Below are 19909 nucleotides of genomic sequence, written 5' to 3'. Positions count from 1 at the left end.
ATATAGCAAAAGTACAAGGCAAAATGTGTTCGAGGGGTGTAAGTCGGGAAAACCTAACCCGCTCCAAGAGAAATCTATCACGGTGAAGGCACAGGGCAAAATATGCCCGAGGTGTGTAAGTGGAGAAAGCCCAACCCATGCTAAAAAAAAATCCTTCACGATGAAAGCGCGACGAAAAATGTGTCCGAGGCATGGGAGTTAAAAAAAACCCGACCCATGCCAAGAGAAATTTGCTATGATAGAATCATAAGGCAAAACATACCCGAGGTATGTGAGTTAGGAAAATATGATCCACACTAACAAAAATCCTTCATAGTAGAGGTGTAGTATCCTGGACAAAACTAAGTCTGTGACAGTAGGGCGAGATATATCTAAGTCATGTGAATCAAGAAGACCCGGCCCATGCCAAGAGAAATCCGCTATAACAAAAGTATAGGGAAAAACATGCCCAAGGCATGTGAGTCGAGAAAATCCGACTCACGCTAAGAGAAATCTACCACAGTAGAGCAGGATAAAATACGTCTAAAGCGTGTGAGTTGGAAAAGCCTGACCTGTGCTAAAAGAAATCCACCACAACAAAGGTGTCCCGAGGCATGTGTTAAAAAAACTCGACCTATGCCAAAATAAATCCGCTATGACAGAAGCATAAGACACAACTGCTCAAGACGTATGAGTTAGGAAAATCCAATTCGAACCAAGGGAAATTTGTCACGATAGCACAAGGCGAAATGTGCCCAAGACATGTGAGTCGGGAAAACCCAACCTCTTCCCAACTAACGTGTGTCATTTTGACACCACGAAGAGGTAGGATGGCAATGAGTCTGTTGAATGAATTAAATGTCATACTCTGAGCCTCCTTTTAACAAAAGTTCTGAAGCACACCGAAGGAAGGGACAAATGATATAAAATATATTAGCGGGCAACTATCATTTGGTATATAAGCACCATGTGAAAGCTATGTGGAAGGATTTGCTCATGTGGATAAAAATACAAAGTAGGCTATTCAGGATTGTCTCCCCTTGTATAAAACTTATCTACGTTAAAAGTGAGATATTGAGATGGCTACGTATTGTAGTCAGGTATAAGCGTTAAAAGTGAAATATTGAGATGGTTACATATTGTACCTTTTAAGAAATTTTTTTTTAATATCGAAGTAACCAGATTGACCCATGACAATAATTGAGATGTTTGCAAGGGATCACATGACAACAGCCAAAATATTTCAATGACTGAGACACAATATTTTATGTGCCATCGAACGCTGAATATTCCAAGCCATGGAATATTTCTCACTTTGAGTTAACTTAGAGATCTGGATCATCAAATCTCGCGGTTGGAACAAGAACAAGTGGTTCAGCCTTCCTCATTACAAGTCCATACCTCTCACCGAGCTCAAGCTTCTCCCCCTCTGGAAGTTTCCAGCGAAAGGAATGCAGGAAGGAAGCCAACATGTGCGTCACCATCTTTTCTGCTAGAGAGATCCCAGCACACATCCTCCTCCCTGATCCAAATGGCAGATAAGCGAAGTTAGTGCCACGGAACTCGTACTTGTCATCCGCAGCTGTCAGAAACCTCTCCGGCCTGAACTCCACAGCATCCTCCCCCCAAATGGCGGCGTCTCTTTGAATCATCCAAACGTTTACGAAGACCTTGGAGCCCTTGGGAATGGTGTATCCGCCCACGGTGCAAGGTGAGCTCGGCGAGCGAGGAAGGAGGAGCGGAACCACTGGGTGTAACCGGAGTGTCTCTTTCGTGACTGCACGAAGGTACTCCAGCTTGGGCACGTCCGACTCTTCCACTGCTCTTTCCTTCCCCACCACTGCGCCGAGCTCGTCTTGGATCTTCCTCATGATGTCAGGGTTGCGCATCAGTTCCGCCATCGCCCACTCTATCGTAGTCGAAGTGGTGTCCGTCCCACCAAGTATGAGTTCCTGTGGATTCAGTTAATTGATATCAACCATGCATTTGTTCGTAGAAACAGGTATATATTTCAAGAAAATTACTTCCCTTCAGCTACATCATTCATGCTCTTCACGACGAAGATTTATCTTGCATACTTAATTTTTTTTAAGGATCTAATAAATATATTAGTATTAATTTTAACTTTAACATTTTGAGCTAACATAATAATAAAAATTGACTCAGCAAAAAAAGAAAAAAGAAAAAAGCCACACTATGTTGATCATCAAGGAAGATGCTTTAATATTTGTGTTTCCAATAGTTGCAGGTGTGGAAAGATGGAACATTACCATAAACAGTGCCCTGACATGATCCTTGGTGAGTGGATCCTTCTGATCTCTTCTCTCTAAAACCTCCACCATCACCTGCAAGAAGGCCTTACCACCCTTTCCCTCATCCTCTTCACCCCTTCTCCCACTCTCCTCCACAAACTTTTTCCAGAGCACATCGTAACGATCCCACAACCGCTTCATCCGTCTCCCCATCCCCTGCAAATCCAGCGCCGCCAGCGCCGGAAAGAAGTCCGACACATTGGGCGCCCCCAGCAACTCGACGACTCCCTCCACCACCGCCCGGAACTTCATTGACACATCGACGTCTTCCGACAGCCCCCCCCACAGCATGCTCGTCAACACGTTGAGTGCCGTCGAGAAGACCAGCTCCCACACCTCCACCGGCTCCCCCTCGCGGGCACGAAGGCGAGCGATGGCACGCCGCACCTCGCGCAGCCGCAGCGAGCGGACCGCCTCGTTGCCGCTGGTGCTGATGAACTCCCGCACGGTCACCTTGCGGAGCGTGCTCCAGAGAGTGCCATGGGGGCTCCAGAGCAAACAATGCTGTGCTCTGGGGATGACGGTGGTGGAGGCCGGGGGATCACGGTTGGCGAAGATGACATCGTGGTCCTTGAGCACCTCCCGGACGGCAGCCGGAGAGGAGAGGACGACGTAGAGCCTGGTCCCGAGACGGAGGCTGAAGTCGGGGCCGTAGGCGCGGGCGAGGCGGGCGAAGTAGCGATGCAGGTCGGGTTCGAGGGAGAGAAGGCTGCCGAGGAGCGGCAGGCCGACGGGTCCCGGGGGCAGGGGTGGCCTGCCTTGTCTCCTCGTCCATCTCAATAAGAAGACGGCAGAAGAGACGACGGTGATGAGAGAAAGGATGAGAAATATTTCACTCTGTTGCTGCGAGGCAGCGACTTCGTAGTCCGTTGCAGATGCCATGAGAGGAACTGCTGCTTCCATCGATGCGGGGGGAGATGGCGGTTATAAATACTACATACTGATGGACGCAGACAAGTGGCCGCCATAGAACACGGCAGAAGAAGAAAACATGGTCGAAATTGTGCCGCGTGGCAAAAGCTGAACCAGTCATGTGACCGGTCTGCTTCTAGTGAAAAGGATAAGGACGGGAAGAGGACGTGATGTGGACTTGGTTGAGTAGAATTGAATGGCTGGCAGTCGTTCGAGTACAACGCCTCGCCCGCCATAATTCTTATCCAAAAATAGATATAAAAATCTGAACACGCGTGATCAGTGAATCGACGATCTTAGTATTCTCTCCGTATCCGGTTGCATCCGCATACGAGGGATGCGAGTACAATCTTTTTTATTCTTAAAATATTTTATGCTATTATCTAAAATGATAAGGTTATCACTATATAATAAAAATTCTTAACTCTTATATCCTCATGTCATTTATATGATTATATTTTTATTTATTATATATTTATGTCATATTATTTTTTTTTAAAGATTATTTGGGTGAGACTCTTCAAGTAATCCCCTACTAATCCTGTAATGAATCCGAACATTGGTTTTTTTTATATTCTGATTCTCACTTTATCTTACATAATGTGCACATGTTCCTTAATTCATTTCATGCTTTGCTTGATTATTATTACTAACTACTTCTCAAGTCTAAACCTCCCTAAGCAGTAAAAACCTTCACATCAGTGATTTATCATTTGGTCCAAACGGAAGAAATCTATGTTTGAGGGCAGCATCAAAGCAAGTATTCTTAAGTTTCACATCAAACACACAGATATAATTAGTCATATTTTAACATAGTTACATTAGAAATTTGTCATAAGGTAAAACAATGAACTCAAATAAGTGTGTTCGAAGCATTAATAGAGAACTTAGCATTCATCAATATCTTAAAATAACACAGACATTTCTGCCTGGATGAATCAGCCAAATAATAGTAACAGCACAAATCAAATAGAACAAATTACATCTTCATTTAGCACTAGCTGTTTGCGATCATGTAAGATTTAAAACTTTGATAAAGATAGAATCAGCAGCACTGGTAGCTGAAGCTTCATCATGATGATCACTTACAATCTTAAAAGTCTCAATTGCTGCATATTTACTTCAGATCAGCCTCCCATTTCATGGACCGAATTAGCTAGGAACCAGCACATGAAGGAATAATGCATGATGGAATCCCAAAAGCAAGCAAGATTTCATCAAAAAATATACTTTTTTCTTCCTCGAGATGTTCATTTTTAAGCTCATTTGAGTCGACTTTTATGATATGGGAACAATTTAGTCACCTAAGAACTAATTAGTTTGCAAAACATGTGCAAATTTATCAAAATCATGAACACCATCATTAACAAAGCATCAAAACACATCTAGCTGTGAACTAATATTCTGCAGAACATGTACAAAATTATCAAAAACCATTAAAACAATGCCCATAATAAAGATTCAATGTATCGACATTATACCAACTACCTGTAGGATCTTTACCCTGCCAGCTACATCAGACCTATCCACTGTGACTTGCCGGTCGAAGCTTCCAGGCCGTAGCAGTGCCGAATCAAGCACGTCCGGCCTGTTGGTCGATGCCAAAACAATCACCCCACTGTCCCAGAGAAGCCATCCATCTCTGTCAAGAGCTGATTGATGGTCTGCTCCCTCTCATCGTTGCCACCGCCAAGCCCGGCCCCTCTCTGCCTTCCCACCGCATCAATTTCATCGATGAACACAATGCAAGGTGCCTTGGCCTTCGCTTTCTCGAACAAATCCCGGACCCTCGACGCCCCCATACCCACGAACAGCTCCACGAATTCGGACGCCGCGCACGAGAAGAAGGGCACGCCAGCCTCTCCCGCCACCGCTCGGGCCAGCAGCGTTTTGCCGGTGCCGGGTGGGCCCACCAAGAGGCAACCTTTGGGGATCTTCGCCCCCAGAGCCGTGTACTTGTCCGGGTTCTTCAGGAAGTCCACCACTTCCTGCAGCTCGAGCTTGGCCTGGTCGGCCCCGGCGACATCGGCGAAGGTGACGCCGGTCTTGGGGATCCCCTGGAACTTGGATTTGGACCGTCCGAAGTCCATAGGCCCGCCGAGCCCACCCGGGCCGCCACAGGGCCCGCTCTGGGCCCAGCGGAATAGGAAGAACTGGACGGCGATGGCGAGGAACGGGAAGAGGAGGTTCCCGATGAGATTGAACAGGCCATTGCCGCCGTCCCCCTCCGAGACGGAGATTTCCAAACCGTTCATCGCCAGGATGTCGATTAGGTCAGGGTCGTTGGGGACGACGACGGCGGCCCGGCGACCGTCAACGGCCGTGAGCTGGAGCACGCCGCCGTCCTTGCTGAACCGGACGCGCTCGACCTTGCCCCTCTTGACGGCATTAAGGAACTCGCTGTAGCGCCACTGGGAGCCATCGGGGAGGTCAGGCGAGGCCTGCGGCCGCGGGGCGGTGAGGAGGGAGTGGGAGAAGGAGGGGGGAGCGGGCTTGGATGCAGCCTCCAGCTGAACGGGAGACGACGAGGGGGGAGGGGAAACCGAGGGGACGTCGTCAGCGATAGCGGTAGGGGGGAGGGAGGAGGAGAGAAGGGTTCTTCGCAGCAAGCAGTTGGGTTCCCAGCGGCAACCGTCCCGTTCCGCTGCACATGTTCTTCGCAGCATGCAGTTGGGATCCCAACCGAAATCGTCTCGTTCCTACCAAACCCAAGCATCTGCGCTTCCCCATCAAACCAATCGTATGCATGCGGTGACACTAGAGGCGATGGGAAATCTCGTGGCCATGCAACCCAACTCCACACAACTCTCGAATGAACCCATTATAAATATCCTCCCACTTCTACACTCCCCTTCATCACTCTCGCCTCGTTCCTTCTGCAGAACACAAAGCCATGGCCACCACCCTTTCCATTGTCCTCTCTTTCTCTCTTTGGGTGCTCCTCCTCTGCCACAACTCTCCAGCCCAACTTGGCTTGGGCCAGCAGAGAGTTAGGTGAACCATGGATGAGTGCGCGTCACTACAGCCGCGTGAGCCAATGCAGAATCGAGAAGCTAAGCGCCCTTGAGCTCACCCGACGCGTGCCCTCCTCTCCCTCCCCTTTCTTCTCCTCCGCCGCTCCTCCCTCCATCTCGTTCCTCTCCCTCTCCTTCCCCTTACAGAGGAGGAGAAGATGCCGATTGAAGCTCGTGTGGGCCCAAGATTCCGATGCCGGCGACACCCAACCTCCTAAAGGGAGCTCGGTATGCAAATCCGTTTTGGGTTTCCGATGAGTTCTCGATTACATTTTGCCCTCGAATCGGAAGTAGAAATGTTGGAGTTGATTTCCTTGTTCTCTTCGACCTGCAGACTGTTGTGATTTGTTGGACATGGATAACTGATACCGAGGAGTCGAGGTTTGGTTCACCACATCATCATTGTTTGTTAATCATTCTTGTTATTGTTCTTGCATCGTCGGAAAATGTGTACAGTCCAATTCACATTTCATCGAATTGTAGACCTGAAAGGAAAAATATTTGCCCAATCAAAAAGTAGGTGAATGGCTAGATCAGATCTTAGATACAGCATTGAATATTAATGATGCCTAATTAAAGAAAAATAATCAAGATAATCAAATATAACAAAAAAAACAAACTAGTCAGAAAAAAATGATTTGTCCAATCAAAAAGTAAGTGAATGGCTAGATCAGATTAGATACAGCATTGAACATTAATGATGCTTAATTAAAGAAAAATAATCAAGATAACCAAATATAACAAAAAACAAACTAGTCAGGAAAAAAGATTTATCCAATCAAAAAGTAGATGAATGGCTAGATCAGATCAGATACAGCATTGAACATTAATGATGCTTAATTAAAGTAAAATAAACAAGATAACCAAATATAACAAAAAAACAAATTAGTCAGGAAAAAAGATTTGTCCAATCAAAAAGTAGGTGAATGGCTAGATCAGATCAGATACAGCATTGAACATTAATGATGCTTAATTAAAAAATAATAATCAAGATAATCAAATATAAAAAAAAAATTAAACTAGTCAGGAAAAAGGATTTTTCCAATCAAAATGTAGATAAATGGCTAGATCAGATTCTAGATGCATCATTGAACATTAGTGATGCCTAATTAAAGAAAAATAATCAAGATACCCAAATATAACAAAAAATAAACTAGTCATGGAGACTATCTTGAAATAATATCCTATCACACACAATATATCGTGCATTGTAACATGTGGCTTACAGGAGCAGATCCTTCTAAAGAAGTTCTTGCCCTTGTAAATGACAAATTTCCAGCTAAAAATGAATCACCTGTTTCAAAAACCTTCTGAGGGTTACAACCTACTGCTGGCATCCTATGTCCAGAAGAATCTGTAGTTGCAACTCATATACTATCATCCTGCAAAGCCTTTTGTAGAATTGGGCGTTCTTTGGCTTTCCTATGTTGACAAGTGTAATCATCAATCATTTTCTCTCTTAACGTAAGTTAATTACTATAAATAATATATTATATTATTTAAATTATTAATTTTATTGTTTGTATAGTATGATTAAGGAAATGATTAAGATTGATTTTCTTAATCATGAAAACAAGTTAGAAATTTTATCAATCAATTAAATTATTAATTAATTTATTTCTTAACGAGTGATATGACTTTTAGGAAGTAAATAATTTATATTTTATTTTTATATTTGTGTGTGAAAGTAAAATAAAAATAAATTAAAAAATAAAAATTAAATTAGTATTTACCTTTCGAGGAGAATTTATTTTCTCCTATATAAAGGAGGGTCCTCACCAAGCGAAAAGGATTGAGGAGAGTATTCCTCGAAGCATCTTTTATTTTTTTCTAATCAACTTTAAATTCATGTTTTGAAATCTTTGATATTTAGATTGTTATAACTTTATGATGCACAATAATATTTTAATTTTAAAATATTTTGATTAATAAATAATGATAATTGATTTGTGATATTAGAATGATTATTTGACTTATAATAATCTTTTAAGCTTAAGTAAATTTTAAAATTAATTTAATTATTAAAATTTTTATTTTTGTATTAATATAATATTTTTAATTTATTTAATTAGATATATCTATGTTTCAAGAATTATATGTGAATTTATATGATTTAACTAGTTTTAAATTTAAGATCATGAATTTAAATTTTTTAATTTATGAATTTAAGTTACTCCTTAATAATTTAAAATATTAAAATTTAATTTATTAAGAAAAGTCTAATCAAAGTCTGACATGAGTCAAGTTAATATGCAAAACCGAGTCGATCTAACTCCTATGGCCATGTACGACCTGTTAGGATCGAGAGCACTAAGAGGGGGGGGGGGTGAATTAGTGCAGCGGAAATCTTTCTAAGATTAAAACCGAAAGCTGTGTTCGTTCGATAAAAACGATTTCGATGTAAAAGCCGATTTTAAGATTAAGCGCAGTTTACGTCTAAACGTTGTTTACGTCTAAACGCAGTTTGCGTCCAAATGCAGTTTTATGTCTAAATGTATTTTACGTCTAAACGCAGTTTGCGTCTAAACGCATTTTACGTGTAAACGTAGTTTACGTCTAAACGCAGTTTGCGTCTAAGCGCAGTTTACGTAGTTTGCGTCTAAATGCAGTTTGCATCTAAATGTAGTTTGCGTCTAAGCTCAGATTGCGTCTAAGCGCAGTTTGCGTCTAAGCTCAGATTGCGTCTAAGCGCAGTTTGCGTCTAAGCGCAGTTTACGTCTAAACGCAGTTTTACGTCTAAACGCAGTTTGCGTCTAAACGCAGTTTGGAAAGATCTGAACTTAGAAACTCGTTCGTAAAAGCGCAGAAGGCAGTTTGCAGTTATAAATGGAATCAAAACGTAAACGTAAACTGTAATGTAATGATTGTACGAAAACGCCGATTTACGTCTAAACGCAGATTCAGAAAGATCCGAACTTAGAAGCTCGTTCGTAAAAGCGCAGAAGGCAGTAGATATTTAGGAGGTTTGCAGAAGTGATAAAGTGCTCAAAGTAAATTCAAACCGAGATTTAGAGTGGTTCGGTCAGCCTTGACCTACTCCACTTTTGGCTTCCTCCATCGACGAGGTCACCGACGTCAACTAGAGGCCTTCCTTCAATAGGCGAAGGCCAACTGCCCTTTTACAGTTTCACTCCTTTTGACGGGATCAGGAGACAACCCTCACAGAACCTTTCTCTCCTCTCTTTACAACTCAAGACTTTGAAGAACAGAAGGAGGAGATCTTAAAGGCTTTACAATAATTTTGAGCTCTTAGAATCACAGAAAAGATCAAGATTTCGGTGTAGGTCTGTGTCTTTTCAGTGCTGAATGGGTGGGGTATTTATAGGCCCCAACCCAGTTCAAATTTGGAGCTCAAAACGATCAAATCCCGGAATTCCGGGATCAGGCGGTTGCACCTCCTTACTGGAGAGGTTGCATCGCCTGGCAGAGCTCGAAGACTGAGCCCAGGCGGTTGCACCTCTCTATCAGGGGCGATTGCACCGCCTGAGTCTGGCTCGGAGACTGAGCCCCAGGCGGTGCCACCTCCTGACTGAGGCGGTTGCACCTCTCTGCCAGAGCTCGAAGACCGAGCTCAAGCGGTGCTACCTCTTGTCAGGGGAGGTTGCACCGCCCAGTCTCGCTCGGAGACTGAGCTCAGGCGGTGCCACCTCCTGGCTGGGGTGGTTGCACCGCCCAGTCTCGCTGGGAGACTTAGCCCAGGCGGTGCCACCTCCTGGATGGGGCGGTTGCACCTCCTGGTGCAATCAGGGTCCGAATGGGTAGCTCCATTCGGCCCAATTTCGATTTTTCAGGGGCCCAATTGCCCCAAGATTAAGCTAATGGGATCACCTCTCATTTCCAACTTAATCAATGTGCTAACTACGATTAAATCTAAGACAATTTCTACAGCTTTGCTTTGGTGCGTCACTCGCTTCTTCCGGCGAGTTTCCGGCGAACTTCCGTCGATCATCCGATGAACCCTCGGTGATGCTCCTGCGGACTTCCGACAAACTCTTGGACTTGCGACGATCCACTTGGCGAGTTCCGACGAGCTTCGCTTGGCAAGCTTCTGGACTTCTCGGATCTGTTCCCGTAGAACCTCCGACAACCGTCCGAACTTCCGTCGAACTCTCGAACTCCCAACGTGATCATAAACTTGACTCTGGCGTAACTCCTGCTGCTTGTCTAACTTTCATCGTAGTTAATCCTGCACACTTAAAGCAAAACTTCGATTGAGACAATTAATCCTAAGCAATTAACCAAGTTGTCCGACTTGTCATTGGTCCCTCGACGCTTCGTCCGATTCTTCGGCGCATCGTCCTCTCCTATAGCCTATTGCCCAATCGGCCAGTTGACTCCGCAACTCCGATATCCTTGGCACAATACCCGCTCTTCTTGGCCCGATGCCCGAGTCCACGGCCCAAAGCCTTCTGTCGATACGTCGACCGATCCACCGGCCTGACGTCCAATCTTCTGACATGTTCCTTCGGCACAACATGATTTTCCTGCTTTAATTGTCTCATCCTGATCGAAGCATCCTGCGTCACTCAAAACGCAGATTAAATCATAAATATATATCAAGTAGTTTCATCATCAAAATACGAGATTCAACAATCTCCCCCTTTTTGATGATGACAACCATTTGATGACGGAGTTAAACTTAACTCCCGGAGTTTAAACAAACTCCCCCTATCAATATGTCATATTGATAGAACCTTGAATTCAAACTGAATTCAAGTCATTGCAATATTTATCATGAACTTATGCATAAACTTATGCATAACATGTCATGTCATCAAAACATACTTCTCCCCCTTTGTCATCAACAAAAAGGAGAAGTACCACAATCAAGTGTTTGTGATATGGTTTAACTCATTGCATGAAAAACATATTATCAAGTTTTATCATCATGCAGTTTTGAAGCCAGAAAATTTTAGCAAATGTTACATCATGCTTAGAATATTCAGGCTATCAAGTTTTAGATATGCAAGTTTTACAGCATACAAGATAGCACTTTTAGAACATGCAAGCTAGCAGTTTTGAGATGTTCAAGAAAGCAACTCTTGCTTCTTGAGATATGCAAATTTGTCAAGTTTTGCTAGATGTGCAAGTTAGCATTTTTGCCTCTTGAGATAGGCAAGATAGCACATTTGCTTCTTTTGAGATAGCAACTTTTCGCTTCTCTTTAGACTACAAGCTAGCAATTTTTACGATATACAAGTTTCACAATATACAAGCTAGCAAAAACTTCGAAAGCAAATGCAAGATAACTTTCTTGTGTAGGCTCATGATTATTGCTTCCTATTGTAATGTGCAGGTTGAAAGTCTTGCTTCTTGAGATATTCAAGATAGTGATGTTCAAGAAGACAACTTTTGCTTCTTGAAATAAGCAAGTTAGCAATCTTTGCTACTTACGATAGGCAAGCTAGCAATCAAGTTTTTGCATCTTCTTGACTTGTGCAAGCTAGCTATCTCCCCCTTTGTCATTGTCAAAAAGAAAGGAAAAATATAGTTTTGTAGTTCTTTTTCCTTTTACAACGATTTCAAAATCATGACAAAGGATGAATAATCAAGTTATGAATGTCAAGACAATTTTTCATCATGAATATTTTATCATTGCATGCATAATTATCATAAGTTGAAGTATTATATGCATAATATCATATCATCATTCATAATTACATTAATGTTTCAATATAGCAATTTCTTCTCAAAATGTGTAACTTAGCACTCATAGCATTTTAAATCATGATTTACATCATATGCAATACATCACATCATAATTAGAAAGCACAAGTATTGCATGCATAATTGCAAATCATAAATGTTTCATATCATGATGGTATCAATTTTGTCAAATTATATCCTACCATGCATGATCAATAACTCCTCATTTGTATTTCATGCATTATTTCATTTCATCTCATAAGGAATATCAAGAAGAGTTATTGGATGAGGAGATAAATATTTTATGAATACACGGAATTGTATAAAAATCATATCATAAGTGTTTCATGTATTCATATTATCACATGAAGCATATTATCATTTTTGAGATTCATAACATGAATAACGTTATTACTATTTTATCAAAATCAATTTCGAGATTCACACAATATCATGCATTAATCTCGATAAGATGGGAAAAGCATTTTATTTTTAAGTGATTCTTTTAACACATCATAAAAACTCATTCATAATTCAAATAATTTACAAGATATCATAAATAAATTTATCACTTGTATTTCATCAAAATCGAGAACTCTAGAGATAGAAAATGATTGAAGCATTTAACATGATTGAAGCATGATTCATATTTAAAGTGTATCTTATGTCGTAAATACGAATGAAGCATTTGTCAAATCTGAAATCATCCTCAAAATTACATTCAATAAATTCATATATGACAAGCATAGATTTATTAAAAAATCAATAAGATAGAGGATTGCATTTCAAGTGTTTATCAATTGTAGCATTTCATCACATTGTCACGACCTTAGCTGGAATTGCCTAAGGCGTGAGGCACCCTTGCGGTCAAAGACGCGAACTTAGCTTGCGTTGCCTAAGTCGCGAGTCACCCTTGCGGCAAAGACGCGAACTTAGCTTGCGTTGCCTAAGTCGCGCTTCGCCCTTGCGATCTTGCTCCGCAAGGATTAGCCCACTTTGTAACCTCTCGCAGGTCCCGAAGGACCTGTAAAAGAGAAAGAAGTTAGTTCGAAAGAACGAGCAACGGACAAGTCCCGAAGTCTCGCGAAAAGGAAAGCTTTACAAGCAATTCGACGAACACACTGTGTGCACAAGAGAAAAGAGGGAGAGGGAGAAAAACAAGGCTTTTAAGGATGAACGAACAGCTGCAAGCCCACAAACAGCCGCTCACCTGGTCCCGGGCGCAAAACCAAGTTCCCGTAAAGGTCACGTGCGAACTTGCGAAAGAGTGTTCAACGCCCGGTATATAACCGAAGCCCCATCCAGCCATGTGCCACCCGGGGGGTTCCTGGGGTCTGAGATGGCTGATATTTTGGTGAGCGAAGGCAGCTCTCCGCTCACCTCCCGCGGCACGCGAAAGCGGAGCTGTTTTGGGGCTGTTTTGCTCGGTTCGGTGAGCGGTCGCTTTGCAACGCTGTAGCTTGTTCGAACTTACATATTTACAAGCAAAATGACCCAAAACCATAAGAAAACATGCCATCAAGCAGCTGTACATGCGGGTGTGAGCGACGAACGGTTCGTTGAACGGAGTTATTGCGGGTGCGCGACGACCGTTCGTGACATTCTCCCCCACTTAAACTGTCGACGCCCTCGTCGACGCTTGTTGGTAGTTGTTGATGACTTCTTCTTCATGTCGTAGGGCGTCTTCAGGCTCCCAACTGGCTTCAGTTCGGGGAAGCTTTCGCCACTTCACCAAGTACTCTGTCTGCTCCGCTCCGTTGGGTAGCTTTATCTTGCGATCCGCCAGAATAGTTTCCACTCGCTTCTCATAGGAGGCTGTGATGGGGGGTAGACAAGTTGGAACACTTCGGGAAGCGTCTTGCGGATCCGAATGGTAGGCCTTTAGGTTGCTGGCGTGAAGAACGTTGTGAATTTTGAACCACGTCGGCAGTTGCAACTTGTAAGAAACATTGCCTGCCCTGCTGATAATTGGGAAGGGCCCTTCATACTTACGCACCAATCCTTTGTGAACTATATTCCTGAAGAATTGGAGTGATGCTGGTTGGAGCTTTACCAACACCAAATCGCCAACTTTGAACTCTTGCGGTCGCCTTCCCAAGTCGGCCCACTTCTTCATCCTCTTTGCCGCCTTCTCCAAGTAAGCCCGCGCAATATTTGCATTTCGATGCCACTCCTTTACGAAATGATAGGCTGAAGGACTACTTCCAGTATACCCAATTGCCATGGTGTGCGGAGTCGACGGTTGTTGTCCTGTGATAATTTCGAAGAGGCTCTTGTTGGACGCAGAGCTCCGCTGCAAGTTGTAGGAGAATTGGGCAATGTCCAACAGCTTCACCCAATCTCGTTGATTGGCACTCACGTAGTGCCGGAGATATTGCTCTAAGAGCGAGTTTATTCTTTCAATCTGACTATCCGTCTGGGGGTGGAGGCTTGTAGAGAAGTATAACTTTAACCTCAACAATTTGAATAGCTCGGTCCAGAATCGTCCCAGAAACCGAGCGTCTCGATCACTAATGATATTGTGCGGGACTCCCCAATACTTCACTACATCCTTCATCATCAGTCTGACCGCCTCTTCTGCTGAACAGTGTAGGGGAGCAGCAATGAAAGTTGCATACTTTGAAAACCGATCGACCACTACGAGTATCGATCCGAGTCCCCATACAGGTGGCAAGCTTGATATGAAGTCCAAGGAAATGCTCTCCCATGGCCTTTCTGGAACGGGCAACGGCTCCAAAAGCCCCACCGGCTTCCGCTGCTCCACCTTGTCTTGTTGGCAAGTAAGGCATGTTCGAACATACTCCTCCACATCAATCCCCATCTTTGGCCAGTAAAAGGCCCTCTCCACAAGAGCCAACGTTCTGTGAATGCCGGGGTGTCTAGCCCAAAGGGAATCGTGACACTCTTTTAAGAGTTCACGCCTTAAATTGTCCACTCGGGGAACATAAACCCTATTCCCTTTTGTGTAAACAAGTCCCTCCTGGACCCAAAATCGTCGTGCCTTGCCTTCTTTGATGAGCTGCATCAGGATAACTGCTTGGGGATCACTATACAGTCCATCTCTGATTCGGGAAAGGAAGTTGGAGTAACTGACTTGCTTGGCCTCTGCCCTCCAGTTGTGCAGCATTCACGCATTCCACTTTTCGACTAAGCGCATCGGCCACGACATTCGCCTTCCCGGGCTTGTATTCCATTGCCATATCAAATTCAGTCAGGAAGTCCTACCACCAGGCCTGCTTTGAGGAGAGCTTCTTCTAAGTTTGGAAATAGCTCAGGGCGATGTTGTCTGTCCTCAGTACAAATCGCGACCCGAGGAGGTAGTGTCGCCAAACTCGTAGGTAGTGGATCACCGCTGTCATCTCCTTCTCATGCACTGGATACCGCCTCTCGGTCTCGTTGAGTTTGCGGCTCTCGTAGGCCACCGGATGACCTTCTTGCATGAGTACTCCACCAATAGCAAAGTCCGAAGCATCTGTATGGACTTCAAAGGGCTCTCCATAGTTTGGCAATTTGAGCACTGGTTCTTCTAGAACAGCAGCCTTCAGATCTTGGAATGCTATCTCACATTTGTCAGACCACTTCCAAGGCTGCTCCTTCTTCAGCAACTCCGTCAGTGGGGTTGCCCGCTTCGAGTATCCAGCAATGAAGCGTCGATAGTAGTTGACGAAACCAAGGATGGATCTCAACTCTGGCACCTTCTTTGGAGTTCGCCATTCCGCAACTGCTTGCACCTTCGACTTATCCATCCGAATGGAGCCATCACCGATTCGATGCCCCAAGAATAGGATCTCAGTCTGAGTAAAGTAGCATTTCTCCCTTTTTACGAACAATGTGTTCTCCCTGAGAACCTTGAAAATCGTCCGAAGGTGCTTGACGTGCTCCTCGAGCGTTTGGCTGTAGACGATGATATCGTCCAAGTAGACGACCACGAACTTATCCAGATACTCCTTGAATAGCTGGTTCATGAGAGTACAGAATGTGGCCGGAGTGTTGGTTAAACCGAAAGGCATCACCAAGAACTCAAACGCTCCATATCTGGTCACATAAGTAGTCTTTGCTTCGTCGCCGTCAGCAATGCGCACCTGCCAATATCCCGACCGGAGGTCGAGTTTTGAGAAATACTTCGCCTTGCCCAATTGATCGAACAAGTCTACAATGAGTGGGATGGGATACTTGTTCTTCACTGTTACTTTGTTGAGGGCTCGGTAGTCGACGCATAATCGGAGGCTCCCATCTTGTTTCTTCTGGAAGAGAACTGGAGCTCCGAAAGGTGCTTTTGAGCTGCGGATGAGACCACCGCTTAGCAGTTCACCTAATTGCTTCCTGAGTTCAGCCAACTCTGGTGGAGGCATGCGGTAGGGTGGTCTTGCTGGAGGCTTCACTCCTGGCTCCAGCTCGATACTGTGATCCATGCCTCTGCGTTGTGGGAGAGTCTTCGGCAATTCGGGTGGCATAACGTCTTTGAACTCCTTCAGGACGTTCGCCACCACAGCAGGTTCTTGGATGGCCTCTTCGTTGAGTGGCTCTAGCTTCATAGCAGCCACGAATGTCAGTTCGCCTTTTCGCACCCCTTTCTTCAATTGTAATGCCGAAATGTGTTGGGGCTCTTTGGTTCCTCTCCGAGAGACGGGAACCACGCAGAGGTCATCGCCTCCCATCATACATAGGGAGTTCAAGAACGGCATCGGCACCAACTTCGCCGCATGCATAAACTTCATTCCAAGAATTACTTGGAAGTCGTCCAGTGGCACGGTCATCATGTTGGTGTTTCCGCTCCAAGTCCCGATTTTGATAGGAACACCCTTCGCCAACCCGGAGATTCGCTTGGCCTCCGAGTTCACTGCCTTCATTCGGCTTGGGCTCTTCTCCAAGGTCAACCCAAGTCGTTGTACCTCGCGATCGGCTATGAAATTATGGGTAGCGCCCGTATCCACCATTGCACGGGTCGTTTGGCCATTTAGCTTAATGTCCACATACATTAGCTCGCTGCTTCCTGCTTTTTGTGCCTTCGTCTTCATGTTCTCCCCCACTTGACCCCGCATAGCGTTCAACAGATGCATTGCTCCCATTCGGGGTCCTTGCGACTCCTCATCGTCGCTGCTGGATTCTGAACTGCTCGAACTAAGAGCAACAGCTTTGCCCTTGTCTGATCGAGGAGGGTGGATGGAAGCCGTCAAAGCGTTGAGTGCCTGCTTCTGTGGGCACTCCCTTACCATGTGTGGTCCTCCGCACAAGAAGTATCCTCCAGGTTTTGAAGCCTTGCCTTTTGGGTGGGGTCCTTTGTGGGAGCTCTTCTTCTTTTGTTCGCCCCCGAGCTCCTTCCCTCGAGAATGTTTTGGAGGGCGATTGCTTAAAGATTGTTTCCTTCTCGCTGGGTCTTCCGAGGAAACAAAGTCGGTGAGCCTTTCTGCAGCAGCAATTGCCCCGACTATATCGGTAACATTCCTTCGATTTAGCTCCTGCTGAGCCCATGGTTTCAAACCATTGAGGAAGCTGAACAACTTGTCCTTCTCGAACATGTCCTGTATGTCCAGCATTAGTGCAGAAAACTGTTTCACATAGTCTCGGATGGTGGTGCTTTGGCGGAGTTGTCTCAACTTCCTTCTTGCGACGAACTTTGTGTTCTCCGGAAGGAACTGAGTTCTCAACTCCCGCTTCAAGTCCTCCCATGTGTCGACTCGACACCGACCTTGTTGGATCTCCTCCCAACGAGTACGCTACCAAAGTTTCGCATCTCCATTCAGATACATTGTTGCTATGGAAACTTTGGTATCTTCAGAATCGGGCCTCGTAGCTCGGAAGAATTGCTCCATGTCGAACAGAAAGTTCTCGAGCTCTTTGGCATCTCTGGCCCCTCCATATCCATGAGGCTCAGGTGCCCTCAAATTTTGTGGTGGTGCAGCGCGGGTGTTGCCTCCTCCTGCATTTAGCGTTCTTGTGAGCATGGCCACCTTTGCAGTGAGTTCCGCCACAACATCCTGTAAGTGCTGCATGGAGTCCTTGGTGTCATCGGACAATCGGTCGACTAGGGCCTCGACCTTGTCGATCCTGGACTCCGCTTCCTCTTGCGAGCTCTCTACCCCAACAAGTCTTTGTTGGCCATGGTAGAGTTCCTCCATGCTCGCTTCCAGAACATCCAGGCGAGTTTCCATCGTCGTGAGTCTCTCCTTATGACTCTTTTTCCCAGTTAGCGCACCAGATTGCGCTTCCTCCGCTCGCGGAGAGTTGCCAACTTCTCGCTCATCCTGTTCGCTGCCGCGATCCTCATGAGCGGCTCCAATAGCATGAGAGCGAGTGTGCACATGCAGCCCACCTGCGGCTGCTTGGGGCAAGGGTATGGCTTGCCCCATCTTGCTTGATTCGCCACGATGCTTTGCCATAGCGAAGTTGCAAAGTTCGTTCGCTGTTCGATCGAAGAGCTTGCCCGCTCTGATACCACAATGTCATGACCTTAGCTGGAATTGCCTAAGGCGTGAGGCACCCTTGCGGCCAAAGACGTGAACTTAGCTTGCGTTGCCTAAGTCGCGAGTCACCCTTGCGGCAAAGACGCGAACTTAGCTTGCGTTGCCTAAGTCGCGCTTCGCCCTTGCTGATAGGGGTAAAAATGGCTTGGCTGTCCTGCCCTGCCAGGTGGACGCGTTGCCCAAGGAAGCAAGCTTTAATGCCGACCTGATGGGAGCACGTCAACCGAGGCTCGCCCATACCCTGCGGCAGCTCGGTCCTCCACGCAGCCCTAGTGGCCATGTCAGACGCCACGCGGGGTACTGTCTTGCCCCTGCAAGCAGCCACATCAGGTAACATCAAACTCATCTATAAATACCCCCAAGTTCTAAATGAGAGGGGGCTCCTTGGCTGGAGAAAAACTCACTCAGACACAAAACACTCCGAAGCTCTTCTTCTGCCTCATCCACAATCCCTTCCACATCTTCTGACTTCCACTTCTTCACTTGGAGCAACACAAGCACCACACACACTCGGAGGCTTCTCTTCCTCCAAACTCCTCTCCGCTTTCACTTACTTGATCGTCGGGGGGGGGCATATGATAGGGGTAAAAATGGCTTGGCTGTCCTGCCCTACCAAGTGGATGCGCTACCCAAGGAAGCAAGCTTTAATGTCGACCTGATGGGAGCACGTCAACCGAGGCTCGCCCATACCCTGCGGCAGCTCGGTCCTCCACGCAGCCCTAGTGGCCATGTCAGACGCCACGCGGGGTACTGTCCTGCCCCTGCAAGTAGCCACATCAGGTAACATCAAACTCATCTATAAATACCCCCAAGTTCTAAATGAGAGGGGGCTCCTTGGCTGGAGAAAAACTCACTCAGAAACAAAACACTCCGAAGCTCTTCTTCTGCCTCATCCACAATCCCTTCCACATCTTCTGACTTCCACTTCTTCACTTGGAGCAACACAAGCACCACACACACTCGGAGGCTTCTCTTCCTCCAAACTCCTCTCCGCTTTCACTTACTCCGAAGCTCTTCTTCTGCTCCTCGCTGCTGCTGGTGCAGGTCAGTTGCATTGGAGCAACCAAGGAGAAGGCTAACGTACCGTCCTTCCAGGCCCTCCTTCTAGCGCCAATATGTTACGGAAAGTAACTTTTTTAGCCGTGGCCTCGGGGCCGACACGGTTTGGTTCGAGTCCGGATGACGGGGGGATCTGGTCGAGGCTGCCTTCGGCGTCTCTTGGCAGCCTGGCACCGTGGCTCGGGTCGGGTGGTCGGTTCGGCAGGTCGGGTCGGTGGTTCGGGTCAGCGGTTCGGGTCGGGAGGCAGCTCCACCGTAGCTTCAGGAAAAGGCGACGCCGTCTCGCACCTGCACACAGGTCGGGCCGGGAGCTCGGCCCGACCCCTCCGACGATCAAGTTCATTGTCTATTTTAGATTTTTGTTTAATAAACTTATTAAGATTTAGTGTTCGAAGTTCAAGTTCATCATTGTCCTCATCACTTGAGTCATCGCTCAAGTGGTATTCATTTGTCCGGAGTTCCAAATCCTTCCTGTTCTTTGGAAGGTGATTGTGTTCAACATGTTCATCATGTGCATTGTGCA

At 45.7% G+C, this 19909-nt stretch overlaps 1 protein-coding gene and 1 pseudogene across 1 annotated transcript; both read right to left on the bottom strand.

Moving 5' to 3' along the window:
* Positions 1-1109: 1109 nt before the first annotated feature.
* Positions 1110-3209, bottom strand: LOC135649441 (flavonoid 3'-monooxygenase CYP75B137-like). Its single transcript, XM_065167782.1, has 2 exons — positions 2250-3209; positions 1110-1931 (listed from the first exon to the last, which is right to left on the bottom strand). The coding sequence occupies exons 1-2, from the start codon at positions 3192-3194 to the stop codon at positions 1305-1307; spliced, it is 1572 nt and encodes a 523-aa protein (XP_065023854.1). The 5' UTR covers positions 3195-3209; the 3' UTR covers positions 1110-1304.
* A 1446-nt stretch (positions 3210-4655) lies between these two features.
* Positions 4656-6063, bottom strand: LOC135648529 (ATP-dependent zinc metalloprotease FTSH, chloroplastic-like; annotated as a pseudogene).
* Between the last annotated feature and the right edge of the window lie 13846 nt (positions 6064-19909).

Source organism: Musa acuminata, chromosome BXJ3-9, assembly GCF_036884655.1.
Source record: "Musa acuminata AAA Group cultivar baxijiao chromosome BXJ3-9, Cavendish_Baxijiao_AAA, whole genome shotgun sequence".
NCBI lineage: Eukaryota > Viridiplantae > Streptophyta > Magnoliopsida > Zingiberales > Musaceae > Musa > Musa acuminata.
Note: the sequence above shows the minus strand (reverse complement) of the source record. Positions and strands in the feature narration are given on the sequence as shown.

What these genes read in the sequence shown, in the direction of transcription:
- LOC135649441 (XM_065167782.1), bottom strand. Translation starts at nt 3,194, where the DNA reads ATGGAAGCAGCAGTTCCTCTCATGGCATCTGCAACGGACTACGAAGTC. An exon ending in ATGTCAGGGCACTGTTTATG is followed by an intron (nt 1,932 to 2,249) that starts GTAATGTTCCAT and finishes CTGAATCCACAG; the next exon opens with GAACTCATACTTGGTGGGAC.